General features: G+C 39.7%; 1 protein-coding gene and 1 long non-coding RNA gene across 2 annotated transcripts in view; one reads left to right on the top strand and one right to left on the bottom strand.

Annotated features, from left to right (window-relative positions):
* The window catches only part of LOC139364269 (uncharacterized), a 133,095-nt gene extending 109,612 nt beyond the window's left edge, over positions 1-23,483 (bottom strand). The window contains exon 1 of the mRNA XM_071100002.1: positions 22,669-23,483. Within this exon, the coding sequence (XP_070956103.1) occupies positions 22,669-23,385 (717 nt within the window). The 5' untranslated portion in view covers positions 23,386-23,483. The remainder of the gene's footprint in view (positions 1-22,668) is intronic.
* Positions 21,950-23,712, top strand: part of LOC139364271 (uncharacterized) — a 36,494-nt gene continuing 34,731 nt past the window's right edge. The window contains exon 1 of the long non-coding RNA XR_011625806.1: positions 21,950-22,277. This is a non-coding gene — a long non-coding RNA (uncharacterized lncRNA). The remainder of the gene's footprint in view (positions 22,278-23,712) is intronic.

Here is a 23,712-nt window from a genome sequence, read left to right on the forward strand (position 1 = left end):
CTGCCTGCCTCGGCCTCCCAAAGTGCTGGGATTACAGGTGTGAGCCACTGCGCCCGGCCACTATCGTTGTTTTTTAAATCCAATAAGCATTCTCAGAATGTTAAAGAAAAGTTTTTGTTGTTGTTGTTTTGAGACAGGGTCTTGCTATGTTGCCCAGGGTGATCTCCTGCCTCAGCATCCTGAGTAGCTGGGATTACACACTTGTGCCATCAGGACCAGCTCAAGAAAGGACTAGCCAGACATGGTGACACACACCTGTGGTCCCAGCTTCTCGGGAGACTGAGGTAGAAGAACTGCTTGACCTCAGAGTCATCTGAGGCTGCAGTGAGCGATGATCACACCACTGCACTCCAGTCTGGGTAACACAGCAAGACTGTCTTTTAAAAAAAAAAAAAAAATGGGGGAAGATATTTTAAAGCACATGAAAATAAAAATACACCAAAAGTCAATCGTAAGAAAATGCAAACTAAAACCACAAGGATATACAACTATACACCTATTATAAGGGCTAAAATTTAAAAAAAAAAAAAAAAAAAAAAACAGATACTACCAAGTGCTAGCAAGGATGCAGAGCAACTGGAACTCTCAAACATTGTTGGTGGAAATGCAAAATGGCACAATCACTTTGGAAAACAGTTTGGCAGTTTCATACAAAATTACACATATGCTAACCATATGATCCAGCAATCTGCTGCTAGGTATTTACCCAAGTGAAATGAAAACTTATGATCACACACAAAGCTATACATGAATGTCTATAGCAGTTTTATTCATAATTGCCAAAAACTAGCAACAAGCCAAATGTCTTTCAACAGATAAATGGATAAACTAACCATAGTACATTCATACCATAGATTACTACTCAGCAATGTAAAGGAACAAACTATTGAAACTCGCAACATGAATGAATCTCAATGAATTTTCTAAGTATCAGAGGCTGATCCAAGAGTCTATATAACCACAATGTCACTTACAGTTGGCCCACCATTATCCACTAGTTCCATATCTGAGAATTCAACCAATATGGATAGAAAATATTGTAGTAAAAACAAAATACAACAAAAAATAATACAAATAAACAATATAACGATGATGTACATAGTATTTATACTGTATAAGGTATTATATTTAGAGATGATTGGAGTACCAGGAGGATGTGTGTGTATATGTAAACACTAGGTCATTTTACATAAGGGACCTGAGCATCTGTGAATTTTAGTATCTGAAGGGGTTTTGGAACTAATCTCCCTCAGATAAGAAGGGACAACTGTGTATGACATTCTGGAAAAGTAAAACAGTAGCCACAGAAAATAGATCAGCATTTTCCAAGGAGATGAACTTAGGGGGAGAGGTTAACTACAAAGAGGCAGCAGAAGTTCTATGTCTTAATTATGAGGATAGATACATATTCTATGCATTTGCCAAAATCCATAGAACTGTGTATCACAAAGCGTGAATTTCAATGTATTAATGCACAATTTAAAAATGAAAAAAGTTGTATAAAAAATAAAGGAAATATTCCAAATTGGGAAAAAAGAAAAAAAAAGGGAGGGGCTTTTCACTACCAGATCTAGAAATGGTTATCCTCTGGAGATAATACAACTGTCTCCACTGAGCTGTAAAGATAAAATGTAAAATGCTTAACACAGGCTTAACACACAGTAAATTCTTAGTTTAGAATTCTTAAATTCTAGTTCCCTTCCCTTTCCCTGCTTCTCTCTCTTATGTATTTCTCTTTCACTGTGTCTACTACTCCCTCTTCTTTTTTCTGCCTCTGTTACGACTTTACATTGTTTTTGCTACTTCAAATTCCTTTTCCCTATTTCTTTGGTTAACAGTATCTATCCTTTGGGGAACTGACAGTACTCCCATTTATGTGGTTCTGATGTTAATGTCAACGACAATTCCCCACAGTGATTAGCCCAGAGATAAGCCTGTTAGATAGAGGCCATCCTAGGAAACTAAGTTCTCAGCTGTCTGAGGCCATGCATCCTTGCCATGTTAGAAAGAAGCTTTCTAACATAAGCAGAAAATGAGGCCAACAGGTGAAAAAATAAAATGAAGCTAGGATACTCTGAAGACAGCATCTAAGTTCCCAGATCTGTGGGCTTCTCCATCTCTATTCTTCCTATTTACATAGCCAATATATCACCTTTCTGTTTAATCCATTTTAGAATTATTGTTTTTCATGCTTCCCATTTTAAAATCACAAAATATTTGGCTTCTCTAAGGAAACAAAAACAGTAAATTATCTCTTTACTTGCTGTGGCCTTCAGTTATTTTCAGTATTAGTGGCTACTAATATCAAGATATTACCCAATCCCACTAATATCAAGATATTACCCAATCACACACATTTGAAGGAGGTAGAAATAGCTGGGCCTGGTGGCACACATTTTTAGCCCTAGCTACTCAGGAGGCTGAGGCAGGAGGACGGCTTGAGGCCAGGAGTTTGAGGTTCGGTACTCTATGATCACATCTGTGAATAGCCACTACATTCCAATCTGGGCAACACAGTGAGCGAGAGAGAAAAAAAAAAAATAGAGGTAGAAATAAAGCCACATATAACTGTAGACTGAAAACAGGTGCCTACTTAAGATTTACATTAGAAGTAGTGAAAAACCTTCAAGACAGTTTTTAATGCACATTATATCAGGTTTTAAATCTTCAGTGCAGGCAGTACTCACTTTTCATTACCTTACATTTTACCACTCTGCTCACTCAAAGCTAGGTAATAAAGATATATGTTACTTTGTGTCATTCTGCCTTTGCATGCTCATTCACAAATTTTAATCAGTATCTGAAGAAAGGCAATAGCATATGCAAATAGGAAAAGCATACAACTGCAGTAAGGATTACAGAAAAAGTTTCACAAGTTGACAACACATAGCACACTTCTAATAAGCCATTCTTCAGTTTGTCTTCCTGGAATGCCCCTACTTGTTTTTGATGCTAAGCTAATCATCACTATGTACCATAGCCTACTAGAACGTCCTCTGCCACCTCACCCTGTATCATAGCAATTACCGAATTATAATTATATATTTATATGTTAGTAGTAATGAGAACCTAAACTGTTATTAAAAAAAAAAATTAAACAGAAAAAAGCAGATGAATGAGATAAACACTGTAGTGATAGAAGTCGCAGTTTTGTTACAGGGTCCCAACACTTACTCAAAGGTAACCGCTGGGTCAGGGTTTCTGCACTATAGTCTCTTCTGCGGTTGCCAGAAATAGGTTACAGGACAGAGAAATATGTTACAGGAAAAGGGTCCCAATCCAGATCCCAAGAGAGGGTTTTTGGATTTCACACAACAAAGAATTCAGGGTGAGTCCACAGTGCAAAGTGAAAGCAAGTTTATTAAGAAAGTAAAGGCATAAAAGAACGGCTACTCCATGAGCAGAGCAGCCCCGGGGGCTGTTGGTTGCCTATTTTTAAGGCTATTTCTTAATGATACGCTAAACAAGGGGTGGATTATTTATGTCTCCCAGTTTTAGAGCATATAGGGTAACTTCCTGACATTGCCATGGCATTTGTAAACTGTCATGGAGCAGCGCTGATGGAAGCATAGTAGTGAGGATGACCAGAGGTCACTCTCATTGCCATTTTGGTTTTGGTGGGTTTTGGCTGGCTCCTTAACTGCAACCTGTTTTATTAGCAAGGTCTTTATGACCTCTATTTTGTGCCGACCTCCTATCTCGTCCTGTGACTTAGAATGTCTTAACTGTCTGGGAATGCAGTCCAGAAGGTTTTAGCCTCATTTTACCCAGCTCTTGTTTAAGATAGAATTGCTCTGGTTCACATACCTCTGACAGTTTGACAAGCAAATGAATCTGATGGGGAATACAAAGATGATTCACAATTCAAGTTTGGATAATGGGAAGGAAAAGCCAATAATTTTTTAAAAAAAAAGAAAGTAGGAAAAAAATACATTTTAAAGGAAAAGAAAATTCAAATTTGAGTGAGTTAAGCATGATGGCATGACAATTAGGTGACAATCTCCAGCTGGAAACTGACGTTCAGAAACTTACACTATAGGGGTCACGTGGAAGAGATTCTCACTAAAGCCAAAAGAACAGGTAACATTTCAAGAAAAAGAATCTAGAGAATGAAAAACATGTAAGGCAAATACTTGAGAAATAAGTTGACTTTGTAAATGAGCCAGGAAGACAGCAAAGTTATAAGGAGAAGGGAGGAGGAAAAGTGGTACACAGTGCTAAATCTGAAGCAACAAGACTGAAGAGCCCCCATTTGGCAATTCAGAAGAACAGTTTTAGTGAAAAAGAAGGTAACCAAATTGAAACAACAGATACAAATTGTTTTTTTTTTTTTTCCTTTGGCCTGCTGCACAGTATTTAAAAAAAAAAGGGGGGGGAAAGAAGAAAAAATAAGGAAAGGTTTTTGTTTAAGCCATTAAATTGCTGCTAGGGAAGATTAAAATAAAAATGATAAAAGAGTTAATTAATGGTCCTATACATTCTAACAGTAGAAGGGATAAAACAGGTAGCCATGAAAGCCTAAAGGGTATATCCCTGACACCAAATGGGGGACAGAACTTACACAATTTAGAGAGAAAGAAAAGTAAAGCTGAAGAAGTTTCTGTTGGATGGTCTTGGTCTTCTTACATTTAAAAAAAAAAAAAGTAAGTGAACCTACAAAGTCTGAGAGCAGTACACTGGAATCAGGCCCTAGAAAGAAGTAGAGTGGTGGCTCGCGCCTGTAATCCCAACACCTTAAGAGCCTGAGGCAGGCAAATCACTTGAGGCCAGGTGTTCAAGACCAGCCTGGGCAACGTGGCAAAATCCAGCCTCTACAAAAAAATACCAAAAAAAAAAGCCGGGCATGGTGGCGCATACCTGTAGTCCTAGCTACTCCAGAGGTTAAGGCAGGAGGATCACCTGAGCCCAGGAGGTTGAGGCTGCAGTGAGCTGGGATTGCGCCACTCCCCTTAGTCTGGCCAAGAGAACATGACCCTGTCTCTTTTTTTTAAAAAAAAAAAAAAAAAAAAAAAAAAAGGCCAGCGCAGTAACTCACACCTATAATCCCAGCACTTCGGGAGGCTGAGGCGGGCAGATCACCTGAGGTCGGGAGTTCGAGACCAGCCTGACCAACATGGAGAAATCTCGTCTCTACTTAAAAAAAAAATCTAAAATTAGCAGGGTGTGGTGGCGCATGCCTGTAATCCCAGCTACTCCAGAGGCTGAGGCAGGAGAATCACTTGAACCCAGGAGCGGGAGGTTGCAGTGAGCTGAGATCGAGCCATTGCACTCCAGCCTGGGCAACAAGAGTGAAACTCTGTCCCAAAAAAAAAAATAATAATAGTAGAAAAGGTCTGAAATAGCCCCTATAGGAAGTGGAAAAGAATTGCCAATCAATGCAACCAAGTATTTTAGAGAACATTTTCTCATTAATTGCTCATCTCATTTTTTACTTAACTTGTAGAAGGATACAAATTCTTCAGTCTATTTGATCTGATATTCCTTTTTTAAAGAGAGCCTTCTATATCCCATCTAATGATGTTCTGTATGTCTACTTTTCCATTTAAATTACCCCCCATCTATTCTTTGCTATGTTACAAAACTTTTAATTATTCTTCCTGCTTTAATGTGGTTCTAGTCTTGCTCTCATGCTCTGTACAAATATCAAAGTAGTATTTGATTACTCAAGAAATCCTTAATGTCTATTTTCTTAAAGACAAGTATTTAAGAGAACTATATAAAGAATAGAAATTCTAAACCCAGAAATGGCTATATCTTCTGACAGCTACTCATTTACTATTATGACTAAAAATAAAAATTCCCCAGGAAAATATGAATGATGACCTTTAACACTTTGAAGCTTCAGAAGTAATAGAAAAAGTGTCTCTTTTCATTTACATTGACATTTTTCCAATTATACAACTCATATTTCGATATTTTATATGTATTAAAAATTCAGTGGGACTTTTAAAATAAATATGGCACAACATATTTTCAAAAGAATATTCTTGGCTGGTGCAGTGGCTTATGCCTGTAATCTCAACATTTTGGGTGGCCAAGGTGGGCAGGTCGCTGGAGCTCAGAGTTCGAGACCAGCCTGGGCAACACAGAGAAACCCTGTCTCTACAAAAAAATATTTAAAAAAAAAAAAAAATTAGCTGGGTGTGGTGGTATGGGTCTACAGTGCCAGCTACTCAGGAGGCTGAGCTGGAAGGATAGACTCCGCCCCAGAGGTCGAGGCTGCAGTAAGCCATGAAAGCCCTACTGCACTCCAGCCTGGGCAACAGAGTGATACCCTGTCTCAATAAAAAAAAAAAAAAAAAAAAGATTCTTGTGATAAAAACAGTCGCCTTGGAGAACTCTACATTTATTTCCATAATGCTGACACTGACATTTCATAAAAAGCTTTGGGATTCAACTTTTGTAACTGCTTTAAAGTCTTTTTTAAGTCTTTTCTTTTTTCTTCTTTTTTTTTTTTTTGAGACAGTCTCACTCTATTAGCCAGGCTGGAACACAGTGGTGCAAGCTCAGCTTACCTGTAGCCTTGACCTCCTGTGCTCAAGTGATCCCCCCATCTCAGCCTCACAAACAGCTGGGCCTACAGGCACACACCACCACACCCGGCTAATTTTTTAATTTTTTGTAAAGATGGGGTCTCACCACATTGCCCAAGCTGATCTCAAATTCCTGGGCTCAAGCGATCCTCCCATCTCAGCCTCCAAAGTGCTGGGATTACAGGCATGAGGCACCTCGCCTGGCCTGCTTTAATGTCTTAATATAATGTTTATAATATTGTCAGAAGTGACAAATCTTCATATAATAAACATAGTTTTGATTTGAAGATATTCCTTGTTATCAAAAAGTGGTTTACCTACATTAGAAATGCTACTTTTGAATAAAATCTGTGACTCTAAAACATGAAACAAATTTTCTTATGCTGTTGTAATGACACCATCATTAAAATATATTTATAGCTACATTATAGCTACATTCCCCTCCTCCAGTGTCTGCTCCATGGGTTATCACTCATATGCTCTAGCACGTTGGGTAAAAATAAGGTTCAGTCATTTAATAGCCATACTTCCTACTACTGTAGGTAAAAATAACAAGGCCTGAAGGTTCCTAAAAGTCAAATTATTGATTATTTGAAAGCAGTTACAACACTGATTTTTAAATTTAGGCAGTTGTGATTCAATTCTCTTTTTTTATACTATACTGAAAATGAACATTACTCTTTTAGCATATACCTGACACCAGCCTACTCAGTCGTCTACTCCTGTTATAAACACACACATATACACATGTACACTCCTATTTTTTAAATCCTCTATACATGTACCGTTTTCCTAGTTTATAACCTGAATGTTACCTGTCAGCTTTGCCTCTAAGACAATCTTCCCAATGATAGTCATGCACTTCCTTTTGTTCTTCTTGAAAAACAATCTAATCCCACTTGACTATCTTGAGTGCGGCTTGGCACAAACTTCACTAAAATTGTTCCACCCTACTTTCTACTCCCAAAACAAAAAACTAAAGCAGCAAGCAGCATAGTCTTGTACCTCTCTTCATAACAAGTTTCAATCACTTTTGAAGCTCTACCTCACAGAATTATTCAACTGGCTTTGTTCTCTTCAAAAATCTTTATTAACTCAGCATTTAAGATTATCCCCACCCTCAGAGTTGTATGCATGAACTAAGAAATGCCCAAGAAAATGTTTAATCATCCATCTTGATTCTTCCAGACAATCCCAAATTTGTTCATTGCTGAATCATCCATTAGACCATGTCTTAGTCTGTTTGGGCTGCTATAACAAAATACCTTAGACTGGGTAACTTATAAATGATGGAAATTTATTGCTTACAGTTCTGGAAGCTAGGAAGTGCAAGATCAAGATTTGGTGTCTGGTGAGGGCTCACTCTGCTTCATAGATGGCATCTTCTCACTGAGTCATCACATGGCAGGAAGTGGGGATTCAAGCTCCCTCAGGCCTCTTTAATAATAAAGGCACTAATCCCATTCCTGAGAGCTCTGCCCTCATGACCTAAGTACCTCCTAAAAGCCCCACCTCATAAAACCATCAAAGTGAAGGTTAGGTCTCAACATAAGAATTCTGAAGAGACATTCAGACCACAGTTGACATAAGCCTCATTTTTTTGATCCAGAAAAACACACACACACACAGTGGCTACATTTAAGAGGAAAAGTTAATATATCTTTTAAGAAAAGGTCAGTGAATGTCTACCCAGCTGTGAAAAGTGGGATATAAGAAAGTCAAAATAATTCATTTTATGGAGGAAAAAAACAGAGGACGAGAGGGGACAAGTGGTTAACCCATGTTTATATATTTGGTGGCAGAGCCAACACTAGTATCCAAGTCTCCTGATTACAAGTTCAAAGCTTTTGTACTTTATCCATTCAGTCCCATTACTAACCAGAATTATGCTAAATAAAAGGAGTACACAAAAGACTACATATTGTATGATTCCATTAATATTAAAAATCAAGAAATGGCAAAACTATGGAGACAAAAATCAGATTCAGTGGTTGCCTGGAGCTGGGGATAGGTGTAGGGAGTGACTGCAAATGGACAAGAATGAGCTTTTGGAAAGATGAAAGTTTTCTAAAACTGGATTGTGATAATTGTTGCACAACTGTATAAATTTACTAAAACTTGAACTATGAACGTTATGGTATATAAATTATACCTTAATAATGCTATTTTTAAAATTACTAAGAAGGAATTCGGTATATAAGGAACTCAACTCAATAGCAAGAAAACAAATAATGCAATTAAAAAATGGGCTACAGACCTAAACAGACATTTCTCACAAGAAGACATATAAATGGCCAACAGGTATATGAAAAAATACTGATTAATCATCACAAAAATGCAAATCAAAACCACAATTTTATATCACCTCACACCTGTTAGAATGGCTATTCACATAAAGACAAAAGATAAGTATTGATGAGGACGTGGAGAAAAGGGAATCTTGTACACTGTTAGTGGGAATGTAAATCGGGACAGCCATTATAAGAGAACAGTGTGAAGATTCCTCAAAATATTAAAAATAGAACTACCATATGCTCCAGCAATTCCACTTCTGGGTATACATCCAAAGGAAATGAAATCAGTATGTCAAGGAGGTATCTGCACTCCAATGTTCGTGAAAGCATTATTCATATACATAAGATATGGAGTCACTGTAAGTGTCCACCAATGGATAAATGCGTAAAGAAAATGTATTATGTAGGCCAGGCACGGTGGCTCACACCTGTAACCTCAGCACTTTGGGAGGCCAAGGCAGGAGGATCACGAGGTCAGGAAATTGAGACCATCTTGGCTAACACAGTGAAACCCGTCTCTACTAAAAATATAAAAACAAAATTAGCCGGGCGAGGTGGCGGGTGCCTGTAGTCCCAGCTACTCGGGAGGCTGAGGCAGGAGAATGGCCTGAATCCGGGAGGCGAGCTTGCAGTGAGCTGAGGTTGCGCCATGCACTCCAGCCTGGACGACAGAGCGAGACTCTGTCTCAACAAAAAAAGAAAGAAAATGTGTTATGTGTGCATGTGTATGTGCATGCATATACACACAGGATTTACATTAGCTTTTAAAAAGTAAGACAATCCTGTTGCAGTTTAAATACGCCATTCTGACATATTGACTATTTTGAGTCAAAGGCTTCTGAAAAACAGCAGGTGTAAGATCACTCTGACCTTCCTTCTATTTCTTAAAAGCAGATGAAATTCCCATGTGAAAGATGTCCTCCTTAACCTAAAAGGAAGGCAACATTTTTATCATCAAGGACGGGATATGGAGACCAAGAGAATTCCATACAAACTTTGTTAAAATAACTTCTATCTTTTAAGCCTCCCCATATAATCCAGTTTATTTTTCATAAGTTACTACCCTTTGTCCAATTCAGTATGTAAGTATTCAATTCTAACTGGATCTTTGGGTCTTTGTTTCCTTATGAGGGTTCCTGTGCCACATAAAACTTGTATTGAATAAATTTGTGTGCTTTTCTCCTGATAATCTATCTTATGTTAATTTAACTCTGAGGCCAAGCCAAAAAAAAAAAAAAAAACTTTAAAAAGGTGGAGGTAAAGTTTGCCTCCCCTTTACACTGTTATGTGCAAATAATATGGATGAACCCAAAGGACATTATGCTAAGTAACATAGGACTGGCAGAAAAAGACAAATACATGTATTACATGATCTTACTTACATATGGAATCTAAAAAAGGTGAACTCGTAGAAGCAGAGAACAGAATGGTGGTTGCCAAGGGCTGGGGTTAGAAGGAAATGGGGAGATGTTGGCCAAAGGGTTATTCAGGATGAGTAAGTTCTAGAGATCTAATGTACAGCATGGTGACTACAGTTAGTAATACTTACTGTACACATTAAATCTGCTAAGAAAGTAGTTTTTTTTTTTTTTGAGACAGAGTCTTGCACTGTCACCCAAGCCAGAGTGCAGCGGCGTGATCTCGGCTCACTGCAACCTCCGTCTTTCAGTTTCAAGCAATTCTCCTGCCTCAGCCTCCCAAATACCTAGGATTACAGGGGCACGCCACCACACCCAGCTAATTTTTTGTATTCTTAGCAGAGACGGGGTTTCACTATGTTGGCCAGGCTGGTCTCAAACTCCTGACCTCGTGATCTGTCCGCCTCGACCTCCCAAAGTGTTGGGATTACAGGCATGAGCTACCGCACCCAGCCAGAAAGTAGATTTTAAATGTTCTCACCACACACACACAAAAAAAATAACTATGTGAGGTGATGGATGTGTTAACTAGCATGATTGTGGTAAACATTTCACAATCTATACATATACCAAAACATCAAGTTGTATGCCTTAAATATACACAATTTTTATTTGCAGCACTTTGGGAGGCCGAGGTGGGCAGATCACCTGACATTGGGAGTTCGAGACTAGGCTGACCAACATGGAGAAACCCTGTCTCTACTAAAAACACAAAAAAAAATTTGCCGAGTGTGGTGGTGCATGCCTGTAATCCCAGCTACTCGGGAGGCTGAGGCAGGAGAATCGCTTGAACCCAGGAAGCGAAGGTTGTGGTGAGCCGAGATCATGCCATTGCACTCCAGCCTGAGCAACAAGAGTGAAACTCCGTCTCAAAAAAAAAAAAAGAAACTCTAATTTTTTTTAGCTCTAAACTCTTAGAGCTCTCAGGGCTTAAAACTTGAACAACACAGGTTTGAACTGTGAGGGTCCACTCATACGCTAATGTTTTTCAATAAACATATTGATAAATTTGGGGGAGGTTTGTGACAATTTGAAAAAATTCATAGATGAACCATATAACCTAGAAATATCAAAAAAGTAGACCATGTGCAGTGGTTCACACCTGTAATCCCAGCACTCTGGGAGGTCGAGGCAGGAGGATCACGAGCACTGGTGTTCGAAACCACCCTGGGCAAGGGCAACATGGCAAAACCCCGTCTCTACAAAAAACACAAAAATGAGTCAAGTGTGGTAGCATGCACCTGCAGTCCCAGCTACTCGGTAGGCTGAAATGGGAGAATCGCTTGAGTCAGGAGGCAGAGGTTGCAGTGAGCTATGACTTAATCATGACATTCCAGCCTGAGTGACAGAGTGAGACCCTGGGTCAAAAAAAAGAAAAAGATGGGAGGCTGAGATAGGAGAATAACCTGAACACCGGAGATGGAGGTTGCAGTGAGCCAAGATCATGCCACCGCATTCCAGCCTGGGTCACAGAATGAGACTTCATCAAAAAAAAGAAAAAAAGAAAGAAGTATGTCATGAGTGCTTAAAATATATGTAGATACCAGTCTATTTTATCATTTACTACTACAAAATAGATACAAATCTATTTAAAAAGTTAAAAATTGTCCCAACTTATACCACACACTTAGCCATACATGGTGCCATTTGAATCTGAGAGAAACCATGTCTCAAAAAGGCAAAGATACAGTATTAAATCATAACTAAAATCATAACTACATAAATTTAACTGTACTACACCCTGTACTACTGAAATAATTTTGTAGCCACCTCCTGTTAATGAGGTGAGCTCAAGTGTGAATATTTGCTTAAAGTACCATGTGACATTAATCATCTCCAAGCAAGCAGTTCATCTTTCCGATAAATTGTATATTCCAGTAAAAAGTGATCTCTCGCGGTTTCTTCATGTTTAGTACGATACTATAAACCTCTACTATAAACCTTGAATGACACCTAAGTGCCACTAGTGATGCCGGAAGTGCTCCCAAGAAGCAAAGAAAAATCATGGTATTACAAGAAAAAGTTGACTTGCTTGATACGTACTGTAGATTGAGGTCTGCAGCTGCAATTGCCCGTCACTTCAAGATAAATGAATCCAGGTTAAGGGCCATTGTAAAAAAAGAATTCATGAAGCCATTGCTGAAGGTACACCAGCAGATGCAAATATTGTGCATGTTTTGTGAAATTTTTTTTTTTATCTCATATGGAAAATGTAGCTTTTATAGGGGTACAGGATTGCTATAAAGAAAGGCATCCCTATAAACTTTAGTAAGTTTCAAGAAAAAGTAGTCATTATACAACAACTTAAAACAAGTGGAAGGTGAAGGCTCTAAAGCTGAAGAATATAATGCCAGCCAAGGATGGCTTGATAATTTTAGAAACGGGTTTGGCTTTAGAAACGTCACAATAACAGGAGAAGCAGCTTCTGCCAACCAAGAGGCAGCAGACGACTTTCCAGATGCCATTAAGAAAATCATTCACTTTGGGAGGCCAAGGTGGGCAGATCACGAGGTCAGGAGTTTGAGACCAGCTTGGCCAATATGGTGAAACACCGTCTCTACAAAAAATACAAAAATTAGCCAGGCATGGTGGTGCACACCTGTAGTCCCAGCTACTCAGGAGGTTGAGGCAAAAGAATCACTTGAACTCGGGAGGCGGAGGTTGCAGTGAGCCAAGATCTCACCACTGCACTCCAGCTTGGGCGACAAAGCGAGACCCAGTCTCAAAAAAAAAAAAAAAGAAAGAAAATCATTGAGGAGGCCGGGTGCAGTGGCTCATTCCTATAATCCCAGCACTTTGGGAGGATGAGGCAGAAGGATCGTTTGAGGCCAGGAGTTCAAGACCAGCCTGAGCAACACAGCGAGACCCTGCCTCTACAAAAAATATTTTTTTAATTAGATGGGGGAGGGCATAATGGCTCACACCTGTAATCCCAGCACTTTGGAAGGCCCGGGTGGGAGGATCACCTGAGGCCAGGAGTTTAAGACCAGAGTAGGCAACACAGTGAAACCCTGTCTCTACAAAAAAATAAAAAATATTTAAAAATTACCCAGGCATAGTGGTGCACGCCTGCATCCTAGCTATTCAGGAGGCTGAGGCAGGAGCACTGCCTAAGTCCAGAAATTTGAGGCCGCGGTGAGCTATGATCATGCCATTTGCATGTCAGCCTGGGCGATAGAGCAAGACCCCATCTCTTAAAAAAAAAAGAAATATGGAGAAAGAATATCCGCCTAAACAAGTTTTTAATGCAGACAAAACAATGCCATAAAAAACATTCACTAGTAAGGAAGAGAAAAAGCACCAGTATTTAAGGCAGGAAGGGATGGGCTAACTCTACTGTTTTGTGAAAATGCAGTGGGGTTTATGATCAGGTCTGCCCTTATCTATAATGCTACAAACTCCCAAGCCTTGAAGGGAAAAGATAAACACTAGTTCCCAGTCTTTCGGTAATGCAACGAAAAGGCCTGGGCAATGAGAACCCTTTTTCTTGATTGGTTCCATTGATGCTTTGTCCCTGAAGTCAGGAAGTATCTTGCCTGTACATTCTTTTATTATTGAACAATACCCCTGGCCACCTGGAACCCCATGAGTTCAACACCAAAGGTGCTGAAGTAGTCTACTTGCCACCAAACACAATGTTTCTAATTCAGCTTCTAAATCAGGGGGTCATGAGGATCATTGGACACAGTACACTACAGAAAGTACTGTCAACTCTATGAAAGAGAATGCCAATAAAGAGACGTCATGAAAGTCTGGAAGGATTACACCACTGAAGAAGCCATCATTGTTATGGAAAAAGCCATGAAAGCCATCAAGCCTGAAATAATAAATTCCTGCTGGAGAAGACTGTGTCCAGATGTTGTGCATGACTTCACAGGATTTGTCACAGGGCCAATCAAGGAAATCATGAAAAAGACTGTGGATATGGCAAAAAAAAAAGGTAGGTTAAAGGGTTTCAAGATACAAATCTTGGAGAAATTTAAGAAATAGACATCACACAAGAGGAATTTAAAAAGATGATTCGATGAGTGCTTCCAATTCAGTACCAGGTGATGCAGAAGGAATGCCAGAAAACAAAATGACATTAGACAGTCTGGTAGAAGATTGTCTGATTGTTCAAGACTGCTTTTGACTGTTCATGACATGGATCCTTCTCTGATATGGGCACTGAAACTAAAGCAAATGGTGGAAGAAGGATTGGTACCATATGGAAATGTTTTTAGAGAAATGAAAAAGCAAAAAAGAGAGAAGTATGACGTATTGTCATAAAGTTATACCACGTGTGCCTGCCTCTCCCGCCTCTCCTTCCCCCTTCCACCTCTACCATGCTGAGACCAACAAGAGCAATTCCTCTGCTTCCTTCTCCTCCTCAGCCTACTCAATGTGGAGACAATGAGGATAAAGACCTTTGTGATGATCCACTTCCACTTAATGAACAGTAAATATACTCTCTCTTTCTTATGATTTTCTTTTTTTTTTTTTTTTTTTTTTTTTCTGAGATGGAGTCTCACTCTGTCACCAGGCTGGAGTGCAGTGGCGCAACCTTGGCTCAATGCAACCTCCACCTTCTGGGTTCAAGCAACTCTCCTGCCTCAGTCTCCCTAGTAGCTGAGACTACAGGCACATGCAACCACGCCCAGGTAATTTTTGTATTTTTAGTAGAAACGGGGTCTCACCATGTTGGCCAGGATGGTCTCAATCTCTTAACCTCAAGATCTGCCCGCTTTGGCCTCCCAAAGTGCTGGGATTAGAGGTGTGAGCCACCATGCCTGGCCTATGATTTTCTTAATAACATTTTCTTTTCTCTAGCTTACTTTAAGAACACAGTATATAATACATATAAGGTACAATGTGTTAGTTGACTATGTCATCGGTAAGGCTGGAAGTCAATAGTAAGTTTACTAAATTTTTGAGGAGTCAAAAGTTACATGTGGATTTTCAACTTGATGGGGGTCTGTGCCCCAAACCCCGTGCTGTTCAAGGGTGAACTATATATGCTGAAAAGTGTCACTAAAATATGAAGAAACCAACTTTTCTGTAAACTTTAGATGCACTTCCCTGAATGATTTCCAAAAGTTGGGTACCTTATTTTCCAACTGTGCATTTACGCATGGACACAGCAAATGACAGGTACTATACAAATATACATACAGAAATGAACACATGATCGCTATTAAAACATTTTAGTTATTTATCATCATTTCTTTTTAGGTACTTCTGTACTATTCTAAGTAAGCCTCTGTAGACAGTCATATAGAGGATGTGTTCTGGCCAAGCTTGGTGGCTCACACTTGTAATCCCAGCATTTTACGAGGCCAAGCGAGGAAGATCACTTGAGCCTAGGAGTTCGACACCAACCTGGGCAACAGAGCAACACCCCATCTCTAAAATAAAATAAAAAATAAAAATAAAAAAAGGATGTGTTCTTTTCTTTGTTATCTAGTCTGACAAAAATTTCTCCAAAATAGACTTCTTTGGTAATTTTATTTTCATTACATCTTTATGCCATTATAACCCAAACACTAATCTTTTTTTATTATTAAGAAGAACTATTCCTAATTGCACATTACAAGGTTTCTTTAGTTCATTATTTGGTGCATCCTCAGTAGGTATACATCTTTTCGGCTTACTCAGCATTGAGAACATAATATTGTTTGTTTACTTACAAATTAAAAGTAACATATCTCTCATCCTATGTACACTTGACAACCTGAGAGGTATCAAGCAGATACTTCTAATATTTGAACCTTAAAAATAAGCAGAATTTTAGTTGATACAGGGCTGGATGTCTGTAATTATGTCAGGAAGCAATCGGGATTATCAGTAAACCTACATTTCTCATGCTGTTGAGGGGGTCAGTTTACCAAGGACAAGACAGGATCTTTTGGCCTCAAGAATTTCAGTTACAACCTGCCTAACCCCTAGAGTTTCACTAAACTTCCTAAGACAAAAAGAAAAACCTAAAACTTATAAAAAGAAAGCAAATTGTTTACCCTGGCTTAGTTCTAATTGTAAAGAATCAACTTTCCCAAAATTACAATCTTTTGACATTTGGCAACTGAACGAATTAAAGTTATTCAAAGAGCTCAAGACATAAAAACTAATACGACTTCTATTATATATTTTCTCCTTCAGATGCCAGTACAATTCCATGTATTGGAGAAATTGAGTAAGTCAGATCCCAATTGATTAGGCCCTAAGTATCAAATACACTTTCACCTTGTGAACTCACAGCAACTGTCTTAAACCTGCTAACAGCACTCTCATGAGTGGAGAACACTGTGTCTCATTTTTAGTTTAATACGTTAGTTCTCTTCAATGGACACAATTTTTTTTTATAGTAAGAGGCACATGATTTATATATTTTTTACAGTAAGAGGCACATGAAGGTTAGAATTTGTTTTTGTTTTTGTTTTGTTTTTTGAGACGGAGTTTCACTCTTCTTGTCCAGGCTGGAGTGCAATGGCACGATCTCGGCTCACCACAACCTCCACCTTCCGGGTTCAAGTGATTCTCCTGCCTCAGCCTCTCAAGTAGCTAGGATTACAGGCATATACCACCACGCCCGGCTAATTTTGTATTTTTAGTAGAGACCAGGTTTCTCCATGTTGGTCAGGTTGGTCTCCAACTCCTGACCTCAGGTGATCCACCTGCCTCAGCCTCCCAAAGTGCTGGGATTACAGGCATGAGCCACCACACCTGGCCTATAAAATCATTTTTAATAAATATTAAACGCTATGCAACTGAAGTTCTTCTAGTCTCTTGCCTACCACCTCAAAAGGAAATGAAATCATTATAATAAACCTATTATAACATAAAAACTCATGTTTTACCTGGAAATGTTCTATGAACTCTAAGAAAAAAGGATACTGTAAAGATGGTCAATTCCCTCATTTCTTACCACTGCTAGAAGAGGATGACAAACAAGGAGAAAAAAGGAGGGAAAGAAAAGAACTGAATAAATCTCCTTCATCTCCAAATAAGGCAAGCTCATCAACCAGTACGCTCCTCTCTCTCTCTATCTCCCTCTCTTCACTGACTGCCCCAAGGTCCCAGACAACACAGAATCTACAAATTATATTTGTCCACTTTACCACTAATTAAGATATTACTATCAATTGTATTAAACAATTATAAAAATGATTATTTAGATTAACTTATGGAATGTTGACTTAAGTCATTAAATAACATTGCAATGCTTTTATTATAGTTTTGATCATTTGTAAATATTGTTTATACTCTAAGCAAATTTATTCTGGTTCTAGATATTATTAGAATTTGATATCTCATTTAAGGGATATTATAGAAAAATCAGTCACAACACTGATAAAAATTTAAAACTCATTCATTGTGCATTGAAAGTCTTGATCAAATAAGACTTAGACAGATATACAGGTTCATTTTAGTTACATGTTTAAGGTAATTAAGAGGTCTCTCCCATTTTCATTTTACTTTTGTTCAAGTTTACAATCAGAAAGTTATAGCATTTATGCACTTTCAAGTTTATATCATGAAGTTTATTAATTAGAAAAACTAATTCTAACTTTCTTCATGTGCCTCATCGCTACATGATATAAACTCATTACTCAGATTCTAAAGTAAACATTAGCTTAATTTTCCATTTTCATCTAAGAGTAATATCAATGTTTCATTACTTTATAATGTGAACTTTATACTGACCAGTCATCGAGGCTGTAACAAAATCTTTCAAGTTCGTTTTCATATTTATTTGGTTTATGGAAAAATAAATTTAAAAAATCCAAGTTATAAAATACAACAAATACAGTGAGCATTTCAGTAGTGATCTTTAAAAGTTTTTCTTTTATTCCAGTGCTTTGATGAACAAGTTATACTACAGAATGACTACAGAAGAAAAGGCAGAATAGCAAAGGCAAAATTTGAACCACATTAGCACTACCCTTATATTTGGTATAATTTGTGAATTAAAAGAAGATTTATAAATTCAAAACATATTTCTCCTTCACATTGTCATTTTCTGACCAAAAAAAGACTACCACAAAGAGATACTTTTTTTTAAGTAGATGGGTATGAAAATTTAAAATGAAATTTGCCCTATAACTCTGCTTTCAGTAAGAGTACAAAAGTAACCCTTATATTGACAAATATGGCATAATTCATAGGTCCTATTTGCTCTTCCTCCATTAAAAGGAAAATGTGTAGTATCATATAAAGTTTATATGGGTTTTATGTTCAGAATATTGTAGATATCAAGAAAAACCTTCGCCTGGTGGGTGGTAAGGTTAATTTTATTGGTTTGATTTCCCATTATTCCAAATGGAAGACTGTTGGATGATGGTGGGTAGCTGGGGAAAGGAAATAATGACAGGAGATTAGAATGAGAAGAGAAAGTTGGGATTTGAAACTAATCAATTTTTTAAAAATCTTATGACTAAGCATGGTAGCTCACGCCTGTGGGAGGCCAAGGTGGGATGATCACTTGAGGCCAGTTCAAGACCAGCCTCGACAACATGGCAAGACCCTCTTTCAAACTTAAAAAAAAAAAAAAAAAATCTTTTTGATAAAATAAAGGAGCCGGGTACAGTGACTCACGCCTGTAATCCCAGCATTTTGGGAGGCCAAGGTGTGAGGATCACTTGACCCCAGGAGTTCAAGACAAACCTGGGCAACATACCAAGGTCTTGTCTCTACAAATAATAAAAAAATAATTACCCAGGCATGGTGGCATGCACCCGTAGTCCCAGCTACTCCAGAGGCTAAGGTGGGAGAATGGTTTGAACCAGCGAGGTCAAGGTTGCAGTGAGCCGTGATCACACCAATGCACTCTAGCCTGGGCAACATAGTGAGACAACATCCCACCCCAATCTCAAAAAAAAAAAAAAAAACTAAATAAAATCAAATCTTAAATCTACATGTCCCCATATAATATTCTTCTGTTGGGGATTTTTTTAAAGATTCTTTAAAAATCAGTTGTAAATATCTTTTACTTTTAAATATGTTTAATTGTTTCACTATAACAAGCTACAATGTGAAAACAATTCAAACTCCAAGAAAGAAACTCTATACTATATGGTAGTGAAATATAAGCCAGAGAATCAATAAGAGGATGCTACACTACTGTTGAAGACCAGAAGTTGATATCTCCTTTGAAAAGGATCAACAGAAGCAGTATCGATGCAGGGTACAAAAACTATAATAAAGCTGGATGTGGTAGCACATGCCTATAGTCCCAGCTACTCAAGAGGCTGAGGCAGAACGGTTTGAGCCCAGGAGTTCACAGTCAACCTGGACAAAATAGCAAGATCCCATCTCTTTTGGAAAAAAAAAAAAAGGTAGCATAATAGTAATACTTTTAGTTTCAGAGTTGTTTAAAAATCTTAGTTTTATGTTTAGTAAAGTAACTATTCAAGTTTTTTTAAGTATTTACTCTCACGATTGTAAAAACTTTCTTTTACATTTATCAATGTGCTATAATATGAAATGATGTATCCACCATTTAACTAAATCAAGAGATTTATTAAATGTAGATTATCATAAATCAAAAATAACCATTAATGAAATGGAAGAGTCTATTTACTTTATCAGCCTTGAGATTCTATTTACATAATGAAGAGCTATTGATAACAAACAGCCCAAACACTATCTGCAAAAAAACTAATATTCCAATGATTTTAATATACATATAATTATCAGTTTCTAGGCTTGGATTTAAAGAATACCTGAATGGTCAGAAGTAAATTAACATACCTAATTTATTACAGTTTAGAAATCTAAATGAAATGCCACAGGCCACAAAACAACTGCTTCATATTCAAAGGCACACATTCAATTTGGTAGATCAGCTGGACTCACTGCATTATACTGCAGGAGATAAGGGTTAAGTGACCTGGGGATACTGTTCTCCAGATGTCTAAAGGGTCCATTTTTTTTATTGGAGTTATCTCTACTTTAAAAAAAAAAAAAAAGGAATTATACCTACTTTTGATAAACACCTAGCTTACCACACAATACCTTCGCCCACATAAGATTCTACTTAAAGCTTTGTTTTTGAAATTTTAGGATTATAGCTATTATAAAAACAAAATTTAAGAACACACAACATGCACAATGGGTCAAGAATACATGCCTTCTCTTCTGATGAATAGCACAAGAAGGTTAAGAAAATACCATAACATACTCTAAGTTTGGGGATACATTTTAGAGATTTTTAAATGAGAAATCCAATAAATCTTTCAGCATTCAGCTTTCCATTATTGCGGCTCATGAAAAGATTTTTTTAACTAATTTGTAATACACAATATATTCACTCCACAAATAACTATGTACATATATATGCCCACATCAATGTCTTACTCTTTTAATTAAAAATTTATGTTTCTCTTGGTCATAAAAATCTGGTTTTAGGTGTTTTAAAAGTTCAAACAGCTATTAAGCTATACTTTGCTTTGGCACTAGCTCCCCCTCCAGACCAACGTACTAATATAACTGCATTTTAAAAAATAATAGTAAGTAACAAGTTTTTCCAATTCACCAGCAAATTTTAAGATTCACCATTTTTAAGGACACTCTAATTTCGTCAAAATAACTGGTAAGAATTTGCAACAAAACAATGCAGGATGTAATCAGAATTACTGTTGTTGTTATTTTTTTTTTTTTCAATTCTATACATCTTAAACAGAACTGATTTGTAGGAAAACAACTTCAGGTGACTTTCTAAATTCAAAAATATCCTCAAAATATAACCTATATAATGTCATATTTTATGGAAATTATTTTGAATCACTATCCTATTAAACAAGATACTCAAGTTAATTCACAACTTGACCAAAGATACGTTTTTGCATGTTTCTGCAATCCACGCAAGTTTCATTCCAGCTGTTCAGCTCTTGAATTCAAATAGAATTCTCAATTTATAAAGCAGCAAAAAGAAAATCCATGTCTTGGAACTACCTTTGTATGTTCCTTATAGCCTATTCATCTCTAACTCCCGGCATTTTTTACACAATGAACCTGTAAAATCACAATTACAAATGCTTGAATTCCCACCTTCTCACTAGTACTGTAGTATTTATAAATCAAGTTATTAAGATTTTCTATACACATAGCAGATTTCACAAGGACAGCAATGTACAGGGCCTTATTATTTGGCATAGGGTTTTAAGATGTTTTTACAGCTATTTTAAAGAGCAGAGACTACAACTCCATTATTTCTTATATATCTGATATACTGTAGTGGTTAAATAGTAATTTCTCTCCTAAAATACTTTATATATGATGCACCTATTTAATGAATTAGCCATAAAACATGGAATGTAAATTTAATCAAGAAAATAAATATTCACCTAACCGCAGGAATAACAAGAAAAAAAAAACTATAATGAAACCTGCCAACAGTTTTCAGAGGCAAGTCAGTTAAGTCAGTTACTTCAGATGCGTTTAACTCTAAACTGACACAAAAGTTGTGTTGAATTTGTTCCGCAAAACCTTGAAATTGGGGATTATCTACTGGAGAATTTGGCTTTTCTGGGTCCACCTTCCTGAGTGGGTTTAAATAAACTGTAAATAATTCAAACACAGGAAGGAAAAAACCACCACCTCTCCGTGCCTTTAACCAAGGCCTCAATCTATATTATACCGCAAAACGCTAAAATAAAAGCTCATCAGGGACAAACCCTAAGCATGACACTGCCACTTAACTTAAGAAATACACTGCGTCTCTGAAGATTGCAATCCCCACTGTGAAGAAAGAACAGGTGCTGCACCCGACAACCCACTCAATCTTGCAGGACAAACCTCCGAAAACGGATAAATATGGACTCATTTAACCTTCCCAAATAAGTTGAGACACTCAAAAGCCGCCAGCTCGTCATTTGCACATCAAAAGGGAGTACAGCTGCACTCAAGCCTTTAACTGCCCAGCACGGTCCCTCGCGGATCTTTGTGCGGGTCCACTCCCTGCTTTCTAGCCCAAGCAGCACTCAGAGAGAGCCCAGAACGCACGGGCATCTTCCTCCCCACAGACCGCGACTCCAGGGACCGAGCTGCTGGCGAAGGTAAGACAGGTGTGGAGGGGAGACGACGAACACCTCCCACCCCCGCCCCCATCCATTCTCCTCCTCTAGGTTTTGGCCCCTGCCCTAGTCAAGGATGCGCGACGCCGAGGGCAGCGGCGCCGCAGCTCCGAGTCCCGGCTGGAGAGGCAAGCGCCCCTCACCCTCTGCCTGCGCCCCCGGGGCTGCGCCAAGGCATCCGCCAGAGCGTCCCGGGGGCTCCCTCCCCACTTTTCCGAGAGCTGCTGGTTAACCGGCAGCAGCTGCAGCAACAGGCCCGGGGGTCGCCTGGGGAAACGAGCAGGGACAGCCGCGGAGCCTCCTCAGATCCCGCGCGCAGCCCAGCCCAAGACCCCGAGGCGCGCGGGGCCCGGCTCCCAAAACGCCCCCTTACCCGAGGCGGGAGCAGAGGCGGTCTTCGCCGTTCCCCGTCGCAGCTGCCAAAGCCACAGCCCTCAGCTGCAGCTGCCCCACGCTGGGGGAGTGGGAAGGGTGGCTGGGTGGAGGATGCTACTCCCGACTGAACGGAGAGGAAGAAACGGAAACAGGAACCGCCGCCGCCGCTTAACGGAGCCTTCGGCGCCACTGACTGAGGCAGAGCGCGAGGCGGCGCGAGCCGGGCAGTCGCTGACAGCGCGAGACCGAGAGCGAGCTGGGTCCAGGGCGCGCGACCCCAAATAGTGCCGGCCCCATTCCGCGGGGAGACGAAGGGACGGGTCGACTGGGGCCGGGAGGAGGGGGCGGGATGGGGAGGGGGCCTGGAGCGGAGGGAACTGGCTCCTCCGGTCGGCCGGAGATAACGCGCGCACGCGCCGGAGAGGCTCTGACAAGGAGCGCAGGCGGGGAAGCCTCGGCCAGCGCCGGCGTGCGCGCGCGAATGGGGGCGCGCGCCCCTCGGCGTTCCTGGCTTCTGGGAGAGGGCGCGCATGCGCCGGCCGCTGCCACCTACGGCGACCCTGGCATGTGCCAGGGCTTCTCCCCGCCCCCTTCCTCGCTGCACCCGTGGAGAGCGTAGCAGCAGCATCCACCGCCTAGCAGAGCCGCGGGCCACAGCGGGACGGCACAGTTCCAGCAGGGCAGCGTTTGCGCACGCGGGCACCGGCTCGCACATAGGCGTAGGCCGCCCTCTACCGCCTGAAGGCCGGAGGCTGAGCGGGGCACGAGCGGATTCCGTATCCCGGGAGGAGAGCCGCCTCCTGAGAATGTCGTGCTCCCTACAGCGCTGGGAACGGACCGGCCCGTGCCAGCTCAGTCGGCTGCCCTAGGGGGCACCCGCACTAGAGGTTTTGAAGCTGGCTCCTTGCTACTTTTAGGGGTGGGAGCTGCTGCTGCTCAGCTCCTGCAGCCCGCGTTTGGCCGCTTGGCTGCAGCTTCCAGCGCGATCCTACAATGGCATCGCTCCCCCAGGAGGCTCAGCGAAGCCCTACTTTATCTTGTG

Source organism: Macaca nemestrina, chromosome 7, assembly GCF_043159975.1.
Source record: "Macaca nemestrina isolate mMacNem1 chromosome 7, mMacNem.hap1, whole genome shotgun sequence".
In the NCBI taxonomy this organism is placed as follows: Eukaryota; Metazoa; Chordata; class Mammalia; order Primates; family Cercopithecidae; genus Macaca; species Macaca nemestrina.